The sequence below is a fragment of the Juglans microcarpa x Juglans regia genome, chromosome 2S, assembly GCF_004785595.1.
Source record: "Juglans microcarpa x Juglans regia isolate MS1-56 chromosome 2S, Jm3101_v1.0, whole genome shotgun sequence".
NCBI lineage: Eukaryota > Viridiplantae > Streptophyta > Magnoliopsida > Fagales > Juglandaceae > Juglans > Juglans microcarpa x Juglans regia.
The window spans coordinates 2,924,497-2,938,598 of record NC_054597.1 but is presented as its reverse complement, the minus strand read 5'-3'; the positions used below and the strand labels follow the sequence as shown (position 1 = coordinate 2,938,598).

The 14,102-nt window shown below is 36.0% G+C and overlaps 3 protein-coding genes across 3 annotated transcripts; 2 read left to right on the top strand and 1 right to left on the bottom strand.

Annotated features, from left to right (window-relative positions):
• The first annotated feature begins 373 nt into the window (after positions 1-373).
• LOC121252053 (transcription factor CYCLOIDEA-like) lies at positions 374-1,986 on the top strand. Its single transcript, XM_041151519.1, has 2 exons — positions 374-1,642; positions 1,718-1,986. The coding sequence occupies exon 1, from the start codon at positions 553-555 to the stop codon at positions 1,600-1,602; it is 1,050 nt and encodes a 349-aa protein (XP_041007453.1). The 5' UTR covers positions 374-552; the 3' UTR covers positions 1,603-1,642; positions 1,718-1,986.
• A 6,691-nt stretch (positions 1,987-8,677) lies between these two features.
• LOC121252052 (cyclin-B1-2-like) lies at positions 8,678-11,095 on the top strand. Its single transcript, XM_041151518.1, has 4 exons — positions 8,678-8,889; positions 9,267-9,367; positions 10,441-10,538; positions 10,837-11,095. The coding sequence occupies exons 1-4, from the start codon at positions 8,764-8,766 to the stop codon at positions 10,935-10,937; spliced, it is 426 nt and encodes a 141-aa protein (XP_041007452.1). The 5' UTR covers positions 8,678-8,763; the 3' UTR covers positions 10,938-11,095.
• Positions 11,096-11,466: 371 nt separating this feature from the next.
• Positions 11,467-13,020, bottom strand: LOC121252051 (probable transmembrane ascorbate ferrireductase 2). The gene is made up of 4 exons (XM_041151516.1): positions 12,695-13,020; positions 12,515-12,563; positions 12,078-12,277; positions 11,467-11,982 (listed from the first exon to the last, which is right to left on the bottom strand). Exons 1-4 carry the CDS (start codon positions 12,836-12,838, stop codon positions 11,707-11,709), a joined length of 669 nt encoding a protein of 222 aa, XP_041007450.1. The 5' UTR covers positions 12,839-13,020; the 3' UTR covers positions 11,467-11,706.
• Between the last annotated feature and the right edge of the window lie 1,082 nt (positions 13,021-14,102).

Here is a 14,102-nt window from a genome sequence, read left to right as displayed (position 1 = left end):
TTTTTTATTAAAAAATAATTTTTTTATGTAAGTTTAAAATTTATCCATATTTTTTTTAAAAACAAATCATTAATAGTTAATCCTGTGAAATATATACTTTCATAAAATTAAATCAATTAATATTTAATTATTACGTTTAAATTAATGTAAAAAATATCATGCATGTCCGTCGTACCAAAAACACCTATCTCAATCATTTTCTCACCAAATATATATATTTTCGATCTTTATACTAAACCACTCTCATGAAAAAAAAAAGTACAAAACACGTGTTATTATTATTATTATTATTTTTTCAAAATTTTTGATGTAGAAATTCTAAAATTTGTTCATCTCCTTCAAAATTCGGCCTCCATCTAGTCCTCTCCGTACTTACCTTTTAAGTGACTGCTTGCAGCCTGCAGGGAAGTGAACCTGAGAGAAAATTGAAAAAGATGGAAATGGTGGAGGGCGATCTTCCAAAGGCCGGAAGGTACCTGTAGTTTTCATTGCCAAAAAAAATAGAAAAAGAAAAAAGTTAGGGTTTTTCCGTTGAATTCAAAGCTATAATAAATGTTCTCCTCCACCAATAGTCTCAATCCACCTTCACACTACCACCCCTCATCCTCGTGCCATCATTTTCCTTCTCCTTTTCCGAACCACGAGTTTGACGGCATTTTCCATAACGAACAGCATCACGATCAGCTTGCTGGTCGATTTTTAACCACCAATTATGCTCCAATATTTCCTGAAAATGTCAGTTTTGCAGTTTCAAGATATCCTACTATGACAATGCAAAACAATGGAGAGTACTACTCACCAAGTATTTCCAATTTTCTTGCCGAGAAACCTGTGAAGAAAGATCAGCGCAGCAAGATTTTCACTTCTCAGGGTCTGAGGGATCGAAGGGTGAGACTGTCCACTGGGATCGCCCGCAAGTTCTTTGATCTCCAGGACATGTTAGGGTTTGACAAAGCTAGTCAAACCGTAGACTGGTTACTTTCTAAGTCTAGAAAAGCTATCAAAGATGTTGCACAAATGAATCGTTCTTCGTCACCCACTTCTGGTCATGAAGTGATTTCTGGAATCAACATAGACGTCAATGATAGCGGGAACCTAGAAGGGAGATCAGTTTCAAAAAGCAGGTCATTGCTAGGTGTTTCGAAAGAGAAGATCAAGATGGAGAGGGTAAAGAAAGCAGCTTCGATTCATCTCTTATCCAAAGAGTCGAGAGCAAAGGCAAGAGAAAGAGCAAGGGAAAGGACAAGGGAAAAAATATGCAACGGAAGGCTGCACGAGTCGAAAAAACTTGATGCAGGCACTCAAATTGTGCAACAGTATTTGAGGTCACAAAGTGATCAGCTTGAAGCTTGTATAAGATCCAGCTACAAGGTGGTGGGGGAAATTGAAGTACTGAGCTCTCACCTACCAGCTGATCGAGACCCAGGAGCGAACATTGCGGACGAATCTTTTGTGATCAGAAGGAACTTGAAGCCATCCGAGATATTGAATTATCAGCCAAACCTGATGATCTCGAAAGATCTAAGTTCCAACAATCAGAATAGCAACTACTTTCCCAATTTAGGTCTAACATGGGACATTGATAACACGGTCGAGCTCTAGCTTTTGTGCCGCACTTACCAAAACTCGAATTTTTCTTAAGGTACTTTCCAAGAACAAAAACTGCAGTTACATTTCCTCAAACACATGATATGTCTATTGAAATCTCAATTTGCAGACTTGCAAATCTACTGGAATCCTAATTTGGAAGGCAATGACAATCAAGGTTTACGCTAAAATGGAGTCTTAATTAAGTGCTAGCCAGCAGCTTTATGCATTATGCCGATGTAAGTTGCACTTGTTATTTTAAGTTAGATCAGAAAATGGGTGTACTTTTGGAATGCTTATATGCATATAATTTATCTATGATGAATCACTTGATCAGCTGCTTTAGCGTTGAAATATATAATAGTAATGGAAATGTGTGGCTATTATCGCTCGTCTTCCCCTCCGCCCTCGCTTTTCTCATTTTCTTTACTTTCAGTTGTTGGGATCGATCAATTATATATCTCATAAAGTCAATACGATGATAACTAGATCATGATGAACAGATAGCATGTAGAACTTTGTCAGGAGTACTTGGCTAGGAGCTGGTTGAGTGCGATCAGGCATTTAGTTAAATGTAACAATCTGAGGAAGACTTGAGCTATGTCTAAGTTTGTACGTACTTCAAAAAACCAATAAAAATTATAAACGGAGTCACTTAATTAAAATTTCGTAGAATCTCATTCACCATGCATGCATGCACATTCATGATGTTCTGAATTTCTATTATTAAAATCACCCCTTAAATCTTTTAGATCCCTAAAATTCCCATCAGAGCATTAATTTATCATAAGCAGCACAATTCAAGTCTCACACTACTTCAGGTCGGGATTCTCACTAATAACATTTGTTCTAGGGAATTAAGGCCCAATCCACATATATATATATATATATATCTTGGATTATATTCTCAAAGGACTTGGAAAAAGTCCTGATTAGAATCATTATAAAAGTCAATATTAACTTCTTAATTCCTTCAATTCCAAGGAAATGTGAGATCAAAACTACCATCGGTTTATAATTTTCTTTATGTAATTTTTTTTGTGTCCCAGTCACTTTTGCTATAGTACTATTCCTTCCACTGGTGTGGAGTTTTGCAGTGTTCAATTAGAAGATCGATGCCATAGCAAAGTTGCATATCACAAACCCAAATGTAATGAAAGGACAGTAGCACAATCCGGAAATTTTCAAGCAATTATATATATATGCTTTCTAGTTAGGATATAAAGTCCTAGAAGTTTTTGGAATGAGTCCTAATTCATATAATATATTAATTGTTTGGTGTCCAAAAGTGCTAGCTATGACTACTTATTACATAAGTAGTCATTCACCTCTTTTGTAATTATTCGATTATGGATGACACGAACTTCTCCAAAGTCTCTCCCTTGTGTACCTCTCTCTGTCACACTCAATAAGGGATAAGAAGATAAACCCTCTGAGAATCGACCATATATATATATATATATATATATATATATATATATACACACACACATATATACATAACTGTCATTTCCAACACTTTTCCTTTTGTACCATTGTCTTTAACACCACTAGCTGTTAGAGATACAAATTTTAGGTTTGGATAGTGAGTTGAAATGAGATGAGATGAAAGTCGAAAGTTAAATAAAATATTGTTAGAATATTATTTTTTAATATTATTTTTGTTTTGAGATTTGAAAAAGTTGAAAAAGTTGAATTGTTTAATATATATTGTATGGTTTGTAAAAGTTGTAATGATTAGATAAGTTAGAATGAGTAATATTGAATCCAAACCTCCCATAAGTCTCTATGAAAGTATTAGTAAATATGTTAGAACACATGACTTTAATTAAATTTAAAGTTCAAGCTTATGATTTAATTTAGTCTATCAAGGTTAATTAATTTAGTCTTTCAGATCCAAGTTGTTTTTGGTAAAAAAAGCTTCCATAAAATTTAGTGAAAGAGTATTGTTACATGCAGTCGTGAAGTGCGTAAGCGTCGTGCAGTCGCTTTGAAAAAGAGTGAGGTCTACTATTAAAAAATTATTTTTTTTTTTTCATGTGGGTCTCATATTTATTTACCCTTTTTAAAGTGATTGCACAGTGCTTGCTTGTGCACTCACAATTGCAACTATCATTTCTCTTAGTGAAATAAAAGGTAACTATCTATAGACTATAACCAATTAGCACAATCCGTGGGTATGTTTGATCAGTCTTAATTTGTTGGCGACAAATTTAAATATTGGAAGTCTTAATCAAATTTGTAGTTAGACACGATATATAGTTAAAAAGGATAGAGAGTCCTATTAAGTTAATATATTAATTCAGATCCAGTAACTCAAGATCGAAGTGATTTAATACAATGAATTATTGATGTGGACTTTTCATATGTATATATGTGTTATCATAAAGAATTTCAGTACTTGTCCTACGCTGCCTTCCCATTATATATATATATATATATATATGAGTTTTGTTATGTACAAGCAAATTTGTGTACCAATTTGCGTATTAATATTGTTATCTTTATATTCTAAATTCAAATTAGTACTGTTTTTAATAAAATCTACTTTCTGACCAATCATATTAAATGGATGCGCATATTAGTGCGCAGAATCGTTTATATTTAAATTTTTTCTATATAGTGAGAGAGATACACACAGTCACAAATCATAAAGTCTCGTATTAACTAACCTTCTTGGGGGGGATCATGATCTACAGAGAGAGTGCATGCATGCGTACATCTGTGTGTTCTTAAATCTTTCTAGAGAGAGAAGCAACAAGTCATGGTTAATTAGGCATTAAAAAAACTAGACTCTATTTATATTCAACATGCCTACAAAAGTAGCTTGTACCCTTAGGCCGGGAGGTAGGTTCCCCAAGCAGTTCTTGTAATTAAACCCTGTCTGAGTATCACTTTTACATGGATCAGTAAGATTATCTTAATAAAAAAAAAATTGCATCTTAGGTCAAATCTTAGATCAAACCTACTTCTCATCGTGTATATATATAGACGATTATGATCTGCATTTGGAACTAATTTTGATGGATCTTTCATATATATGTTTTCTGGATCTTAGCAAATATAATTACCCTGCTGATCAGTCATCAACAATACATGACTATGGAAGATAACATAATGTAGAGAATCATCAAGGCCTATGGCAATCAATCGGAGTGTATATATGAAAACAAACATTTTGATATCTTAAGAGTTTTCCCATCTTGATCATACAGCCGAAAGGAGGAACTAAATGGAAGAGGGGGTACTGGGTCAAACGGTACTGGTTTGCAAGACTTGTTTAAGAAGTTCATATTCTTTTTTTCAAGGGATTGGAGTCTAAAAGACTCGATCACAAACATTCTTTTTATAAGAGATCAGGACGAGAATAGCATCAAATTAACCCTAAGGTTTTTAAGACAACGGGTAGTTGAAGTGACAACAAAACAGTAGCACCAAACAGTGACCTGGAAGGCGCTAGCTTCAACTACAGATATATACTAACTGAAACCATGGAACTGACAATTAAAGTACCCCAAGAAAAGGAAGAGAGACAAACTCACTCACTCATCATGCACACACAGAAGTAGTAGCACTTACTTGAAAAGCCTTGGTAGTGCACGGACAGAAAAAAGATTGCAGCAAAGTGAGGTTTCTGGAGCTTTCTTTTCCTTCATATTTGCTCATTGGTGATCTGGTTTGGTCAATCATGACTTTCCTTTCGGAATGAAGGAGAGAGCGCGAGGGACTGAGAGGGTTTGAGTCAATATTGTTGGCTTTGATATTAGAGGTGAGAGATCAGCCTTTTCAGGAGCAAAAAGTAAGGTGACAATGTACTAGTTGTCTCTCTCTCTCTCTCTGCGCACTTAAGTCAATTATAGCTGAGACTACTTCCCTGAGCTAAGTGTATATATTTGATATCATATTCAAGACAATTCAGGGGGCTTGTAGGGGAAATCTGATACAACATGATCCTACCAAAATCTTCTTAAATTGCCTCTGGCCAGCGAGAGAGATCTTTTCGTTTTTTTTAATTAACTTTCTCCAGCTAAGGAATGTCCTCAATATACATAGAATATGCTATCATCCATTCGGATATCGTACAAGCTGCAGGCAGGCTAGTCCCATCACTACTGCGAGCATGAAGAAGGGATTGGGATATTGGAGCTGCCACTGCCTGCTTCATCTCTAGTCTGCTGCTGTATGCTCAGGCTAGTCAAACAAAATGATCAGACGGAGACGCCCGGCCGGGCCACAGTCCCCCCCCCCCCCCCCCCCCCCCCCCCCTCCTTTTTTTGACATCGGATATTTGGAAAGAAAGTTCTGATTAATAATTCTGAGAGTATGCAAGTCATCGGTATTCGGTAAGAAGTTTCCTTCCAACACATCTCGGATAATTCAAAAGAAATTTTCTCAATCCAATAACATCAAAAATGTAAATACAAAGCTATAAATTAAGGATGTCTGGTTTATACGGCTCGCTCCAACATCACTAGCTAGCTACGTCACCTATTAGGATTGACTAATTGCCAATATAGATGTAGCTGATCTATACGTTGTACCCAATAGCAAGCTAGCGCACACTAATATTTTTCTAGTGTAGTACTCATCCATTAAATTAAAGCCTTGCATTTTTTATTAGAGTAGCTTTGTATTAATTAAGTTAATATTTTGGTACATGGCATATTGGATAGACATATATTTTAAGCTTTTAGATTACAATTAAAGGATCTTCTTTAAGATTTTTCCGACAAGCTTCCTTGGAGATCATGATTATCTCCAAGTATATTAGTTCTTGGATCAAGTACTTCAAGCAAATTTTTTTTTTTTTTCTAGTATTATAAATTTTTCTAACTGCAATTATGCGTTTGAGCTTCGGGTTATGACTCGTTTGGATAATGAGATGAGATAATTTTAGATGAGTTGAATAAAATATTGTTAAAATATTATTTTTTAATATTATTATTATTTTAGAATTTGAAAATTTTAAATTATTTATTATATTTTATGTATAAATTTAAAAAAATTATAATGATAAAATGAGATTGTTTCTATATACAAATAAGCCCTTAGTGTTTAGACGTACGATTCCATGAGCTGGCCCATATAACTAAAGAACAAGAAAATTTCAAATTTAAAAATTTTAAAAAATATATATTATATATATATATATGGGGAAAAACTTCTTTGCCACCCTAGTTTAACCGCCCTAGTTGACCGATAGTAAATTTTTTTTTTAATTAGTGATTAAAAAAGTGAAAAAAGCCTGGGCGGCATAGTAGTCTTGCCCATATATATATATATATATATATATATATATGTGTGTGTGTGTGTACACGTGTGTATATGTATGGGAGTTTTGGTGTTTTCCCACCCATTTTTCTCTAAAATATATCTTCCATGCCCAAAATCAAAAGAAACATTCAATCAAAATATGGTGTAAACTAGATCTAGTACTCTATCTAGCATCTCGACGTGGTTTGATTTTTATTTTCTCTCTAGAGATCTATCGAATCCAAGTCGATCCCATGTGGCACTAGATTCGAGCACCTGAACAAGGTCGACATGAGAAAACAATAGCTAACCTAAAGCTGCGGAATAATCCCCTAAACCTGGGCCAGACCGAACGAACTGGCCCAAGTTGCTTGAGTAACATGGGTCGGCCGACCCAGAAGGTCCATAGTGGGAGACGATAGAAGACGTGCCTTGCATGGAGACCAGCCAGATGTATGGATTGCTCCTGACCACCCACAATTAAGTCGTTAGGGTCGAATCAAGGTGTCAGGAAGGACACTGACACCCAGGCGCTGAAAGCAACACAGATGGAAGCGCCGACGATGGCCACGCCGCATTAAATGGAAGACAACGCCAAACACAGTGCGACCTGGACTAAGGTGTCAGTGGTTGCCACGATCAGGCATGGGGTCCTACCACCTGACGAAAGGCTGACATGGAATGCGACAAGAGGGAAAGTTGGCAACGCCCCCACCACCCAACTGACAGGTATGAATGACACCTCCTTGAATCTCTTTCTCAGAGGATCACATTGGCCAAATATATAAATACCCCCTCACACCCTCTAGGGGCTCTCTCTCTCTCTGATTGAATACTTTTCTCTTTCACTTGCTTTGTCACTCTCTCCCAACAACTAACTTAAGCATCGAAGGTACCATGGCGCCCCGAGCCCCCATTCTCTATCTCAACAGGATCCAGATTGAGCTCAGCAGCGTGGAGTTGCCCAGGTCGTGAAACACGACATCAACAGCTCTTATATCCACATCACACATCATTTAGTACAAGACGATGCTACGGGACACTTCAAATATGTTTTTAGTGCAATTTACATTGCTTTTCTTTAAAATATTTTTTAAACATCTTTGAATATTTATTTAAAAAAAAATACAAATTCACTAGTAGTCATTTCTATAACCATAAAAAAAAAAAAAAATTAAAATATACAAAGAGACATTTGGGAGGCAAACAAGTATTTTAATTTAATATATTAACTATCGAAGTTGGATTTGGAATATTTTATGAAGTCCAACTGGACTCCAAACTTGGAGTCCAATTCTAACTTCTTGAAAAATTGAATTACATACTAATCGAATGACTTGCTACGTTTGGGTACCAAGAGTATTTCAAGTACTCTCACTACTATTTTTTACTTTATTATTACTTTTTACCTACTTTTTTACTATTCATTATTTTTTATCTACTATTCATTATTCTATTATTACTTTTTCACTACTATTCACAAACATTCTCAACACTTTTCAGGTATTCTCACTACCCAAACGTAGCCTAATTTTACTTGTAAAATTTAAACTTTAAAACTTATCTTTTAAATCAAATATAACTCGTAAATAATATGTAGTGTAAAGTCCTTGAAATATAATTATTTTTCCCATTTTCGACTCCTATCAGAATTTCCAATTTAAAATAATATAGATCCGATTCCCGAACCAGGTCCGATCAGGTCCAGCCCATACGACAGGACAGCCAATAGTTTACATACGTCGCCGTTTTCACACCACCCTTGGCTTTTACAAAAACGCCGCCGTTCAATCAAATCTCTTTCTATTTACCAAAACGTCGCCGTTCGAGATTTTACACCTTTCATTGCTTGCGCACGAAGTTGCTGCAAAATCAGTCGTGCAAGTAGTAGTAGAAGGAGATTGACGGAGACAGAGAGAGAAAATGGAGGCAACGAAGACCATAGCGCACGAGATCGGAGGAATCCAAAACGACGCGCTCAGATTTGGACTCCATGGTGTCAAGAGCGACATCGTCGGATCTCATCCTCTTGAATCCGCTTACCAATCTGTATTGATTATCTTTACCTGCTATCGATTTTCTCGGATCCTATATTTTTTCTCATCCTCCGTTGTTTTCGATTAAACTTGGAGATAGAGAAAATTGCTTCTTTGCTATATAATCTTACGCTTTTTTCTTCCTCTCTGGGACCTCTGAAACACTATGTATGTCATGTATGATATATGTAGACGTGTGTGCGCGCTCTCTTAGGTCTTCGTTTCATTTTTAGGGGGAGTAAAAGTTTTTAGAAATATTTTCTGTGAAAAAATCGAATTTGAGCTATATATATAACTCGATTTAATAGTCACGGTTTTGTGTCATTCTCTCTTATGAAATGCCGGGTTTGTAATTGGAGTTTTGTTTTTGTTTTTATGAGGATCTGTTAGGCAAGGAGCACACAGGAAGAGATGAAGAGGAAGGTCTTGATGAACACATACGGAAGTGCGTTTCCCCTGAAGTTGGATCTTGACAAGCAAATTCTTTCTCGGTATGATTTTTTGACCCCTTGTTGTGTTATGGTGTTCGGGTTATCACTGAATCTCAGAAATTTTAAAGAGCTTGCACGCTGTAATATACACAATTTGGGTTATTTATTCTATGGTGATTACAATTGTAAGCTTGAATGACACTGGGGTTTAGCTTTGAGTTCAAAACCTTGATAGCCCTTGAAATGGTATACATTAAATGTCTTACTTCGTCTTAGGTCTTTAAATGAGTGATTTTATTGGCTAGGGTCCCTGCTTGTTAATTTGTATAGGTGAGAGGTTGAAGCGATTCTTTGAGGAAGGTCCTTTGACACATGAAGCCTAACCATGTATGAAAGTATATGGCTCTTTAATGGTATTGTTGATGTGAAGTAATGTAATGGTATTGTTGATGTGAAGTAATGCTTAGGTGTTGAGACATGAATAATTGAGGAATCAAAGTTGGGTGTCCTGTATCATGTGTGTTGAGGATTATCTGAAAACACAAGGTTCCTAGCAACTTCTCCATGCAAATGACTCAAAGCATGTATTTGTTTCTTTTATGCACAGGAGAAAAGGTAACCAAGACTCTTGAGTTTCAGATTTTGTGGCTTTTGATTACTTTTTGGGTGTTGCTTCACTGGTGCACATTTGTATTTTATTATGATTGCCTTATAGGATAGCCAGAAGAAAAATAAATGATTGAATCTTGTCACAAGCGCACATAATTTAGACTATAATGAACCTATGACTTACCTCAACCTCACTTCAAAGGCATAGTGAATTCTTATTTTTTGTTTATATACTTATTGTTCACTTGGACTGCACCTTTTGCATTTATTAACAATTTCTTAATTACTTATAAAAGAACTATTCTCATTGTTTATCTTTGTATGTGCAGCAAGTTATGTGCTTCACATTTTTCTGTCTTTTTCTTTTCTTCCTTTTTGGGCTAGCATTTCAATTTCTACACTCTTTAAAATCTAGACATTTTATGATATGGAAACCTGTGTATTTTTCCTATCTTTACTTGTAGGAGTTGTGTTGTATGCTTTTGTTGCTTTCGTGATTGTTATCGTTTTGGAAATAATTGCAGGTTTCAGAGGCCTCCTGGAGTAATTCCATCTTCAATGTTGGGTTTGGAGGCTGTTACTGGTGACTTGGATGATTTTGGTTTTGAGGATTATCTGAATGGTAAGGAACCCATCAAGTGATACCGTGAATTCCAATAGTTATTCATTTGAGAAATTTTTGTTTGTTCTATTTCAATTTTAATAATTGATCAACAACTTCTACGATTGTCAGATTTTTACTTCAGTTTCTATGCTTTCTGGATCCTAACTAGAAAGTTTCCAGAAATGTCTAACATCGAGCAGGAGAATTAAGAATTTAGTAAGCCGTGTTGGCAAATGAACAATAATATAGTGTCTGATTTTAGTTAAGCTCTTGCATGTTGTGGGTTTTGAAAATTTATCCTCGGTGCTGCTTGCAGACCCTCGTGACTCGGAGACTCTCCGGCCTCTGGACATGCATCATGGAATGGAAGTTCGTCTTGGTCTGTCTAAGGGACCAGTCTGCCCAAGTTTCATATGAAGGAAGCATTTAATTTTCGGGATAAAAGTAATTAATGAAGTGGCATTTGGTGCGGTGGTTCTTCATGGAATTTATATTATACATTAAGGATATAACTATGTTTCTTGTTAGAGAGTGAACATATTTTCTACCATTATAAGATTTTTGTGGTGCGATTGCCATGGGCACTTTCAACCACTTAACATCAGCTTGCCAACGGATGGATACGGGGCACACAGTTTACTAGGTTCCTGAGGACTTAATGCTGCTTCTTTTCATTAACGTTATGGGATTTGCACCCTTAACCTTTCCATGATCTAATATGCTTCAACATCAACAATTGAATATAGCTTGATCTTTTATAAAATGTGCAATGATTTGAAAAGGCCGAATTCTAAGGTATTTTTTAAAATCTGCAATTTTTGAAATGGTGGACTCTGTATACCAGGAAAATTAGAATGACCATCCCCATATCCAATTTAGAGCACCAACAGATGACAGTCAGGACGTGCATCAAACTTCATTTGTGCGTGGCACAAAAGGGCGGAAATAAACATTTAAAAGAAGGGGGACAGACCAAGCCTCCTTTGTTTTGTTCCCAAGCGTGTCCTAGGTGAAAAACCGAGAACTTGATGGTTTTCTAGATCAACACACCCATTTGGTAACAAAATAAGTAGCCCTTTTATTACATGTCGAATAAAAATACACCTCTTGGTCACTTGAGAACCAAAACAAATATGCGAATTGGACCCTGTTTACTGTTTTGTTGGTCCTCTGTGGGCTGTGGGCATCAGCTATGCCCATCGGTAACAACTGCAAGAGCAACAAAACCACCGAGGACAACGAGCAATACTCCCAAAGAATTGACCAGAAAAGCCTCCATTGAATAGCGTGATATTACCCCGCTGGTTTGAAGAAATGTTGCCTTTTCTAAAATACCAGTTGTCGCAGTAGCAACAGCAAGGGCATAAATATAAAACCCAAAGAATACATGCCATGGTAGCAGGGTCGCTCTGCTATTTTTTGAGCCACCTGGATACCAGAAGGTTGCAAATCCAGCCGCCCACTGAGTTTAGGAAATGATTGAAAGAATTAGACTATTCTGGCCACAGAAACCAAGCTCATAATACCAAAAGAAGTATACTAGTAATGAAAAAATACCTGAATGCCAAAGAGGAAAAGGCAAGCTAGACCCAACCATGAATGTAGGCTGTAGAAATTGTCAATCCCCTTTTCATTGTGGAACTTTAGAGCAGCCCATACACCAACGATGCTTAAACAGAAAGCAAGGGATTGTAATGTTAGATGAACTAACTTTCTAAAGCTTCTTGTTCCTGGAATTGACTTGTATGCAACCATGGCTGCACAAATCACACCAAGCATTAAAGAGGAATCCTACACACTATCTTTTATACTACAAGGCCCATCCAAATAGAATGTAATTTTTGGTTCACGATATATAGATACCCTACACTTCTGGAAATAAAAAGCTCTCTCCAAAAAGCATCGGTCAAGATCTCCACTCTCTCCAAAAAGCTCGGTTTTTGAACAGAAAATAAAATATATATATATATATATATATATATATTTACAATTACCTTCGCCATTTAATAACAGGAGGCCGATCACCATTAGAACTGGATGGACCTACAACGGGCAACTCAACAATAAATTCACCAATCTAAGCTTCTTAACCACGTAAAGCATCGGTCAAGAGACCAGGAAAATAATTTAAGAAGAAAAATTGAGAGACATGGAAAATAAGAGGGAGAGAGTACGTTGAAGATGAGGTCCTTGTTGTCGGAAATGAGAGCTAAGCCTCCTCTGTAATGGAGGGTCCAGGTCAGCAACAGAGCGGTGACTATCACGCCCATCACCCTTATCATCAGGAAGATCGGGAACCGCACCACCGGAACCGCCATTTCTTCAGTCGTAGTGATTGATTTTCGAAGTTACTTAGAGGATCTGAGCATTTACGTGGATTAGGGTTTCGGAGGAGGGGTTTCAAAACGCTTTGCACTGCACGTGACGTTACACCATTCCAACGACCTCCATCTCACCACTTTTCCTTTCTCACCTATCCTACTTTGAACTTTCTAGTTTCTGTGGGCTGCCCAGCTAACTCTATTGAATATTAATTTTTTTTAGGGAATGTTAAATAAAATCATAAATTTTACCAGAGTCCCACATTTATTTTATAAAAGATTAAAATTTTATTAAAATATTAATTTTTTCACGTAAATTTTATATTTATTTATTTATTTATTTTAAAATAAATATATAACACTTGCTCACTCTAAGATTATAAATATTATTTTTTTTAATCTTTTATCTTGTTTTCTTTCAAACTATTCGGAAGAAAGAAAATTTATATTCTTCATTTTAGTATCTCATGATTAAATAGAAAATTAATAATTGTCTTAAATCCAATTTAAAAGAAAATTGTAAAAAAATATATATCAAAGTAATCTTTGTAAATTGTTCTTTAAAAAAAATTGTGAGTTTTCAAGCTTTCAATCTTACGTTCAAATCGGATTGTTCAGCTCGTCTCTCATTTTAAGTAGTCGGATTGTTAAGAACATATCATAATTAACTCAACCATCCGATCTAATAAATTGAAAAATGGACAACCACGGTTCAATCTTTTGATATATATATATGAAAAATGTTGTAGACAACCGGTTCGCATCCTCGCATCTGACATGGCAAAAAAACAAAACGGCATCATCTTCGTTTTGGGTCTTCCAAGGTGTCTTCGTCTCCATCCTCATCTCATTTCCCTTTTCAAAACCTATTTCTCTTCTTCCTACACCTCTTCTCTGAAATGCACCCCACTATTACTTTTCATCTTTTCTAAATCGTTGTCTTCTTCTTCTCTAAGCCGCAAACAGACATCTCTTCTCCGTTTGGAAATTGTTCGGAAAGAGGATGTTTTCCTTTTATAGTTGCATATCTTGATCTTTTCGTTGGTTTTTGGAAATTGGTTTGTGGTTCGGCCAGAGCTAAAAGAAATTTTAATTGAAATGTCAGATCCGACATCCACTCCTTTTTGCAAAGCAGATTTTCGCCCGTCTTGGTGCTCATCTCTCTCAGTCTCACTTCAGCCTGAGAAAATATAGGAATAGACTACAAACTAAAACTCCAGGATGGTGAGATTCGCATGTATATAATTCGGTAGCTTAGAAA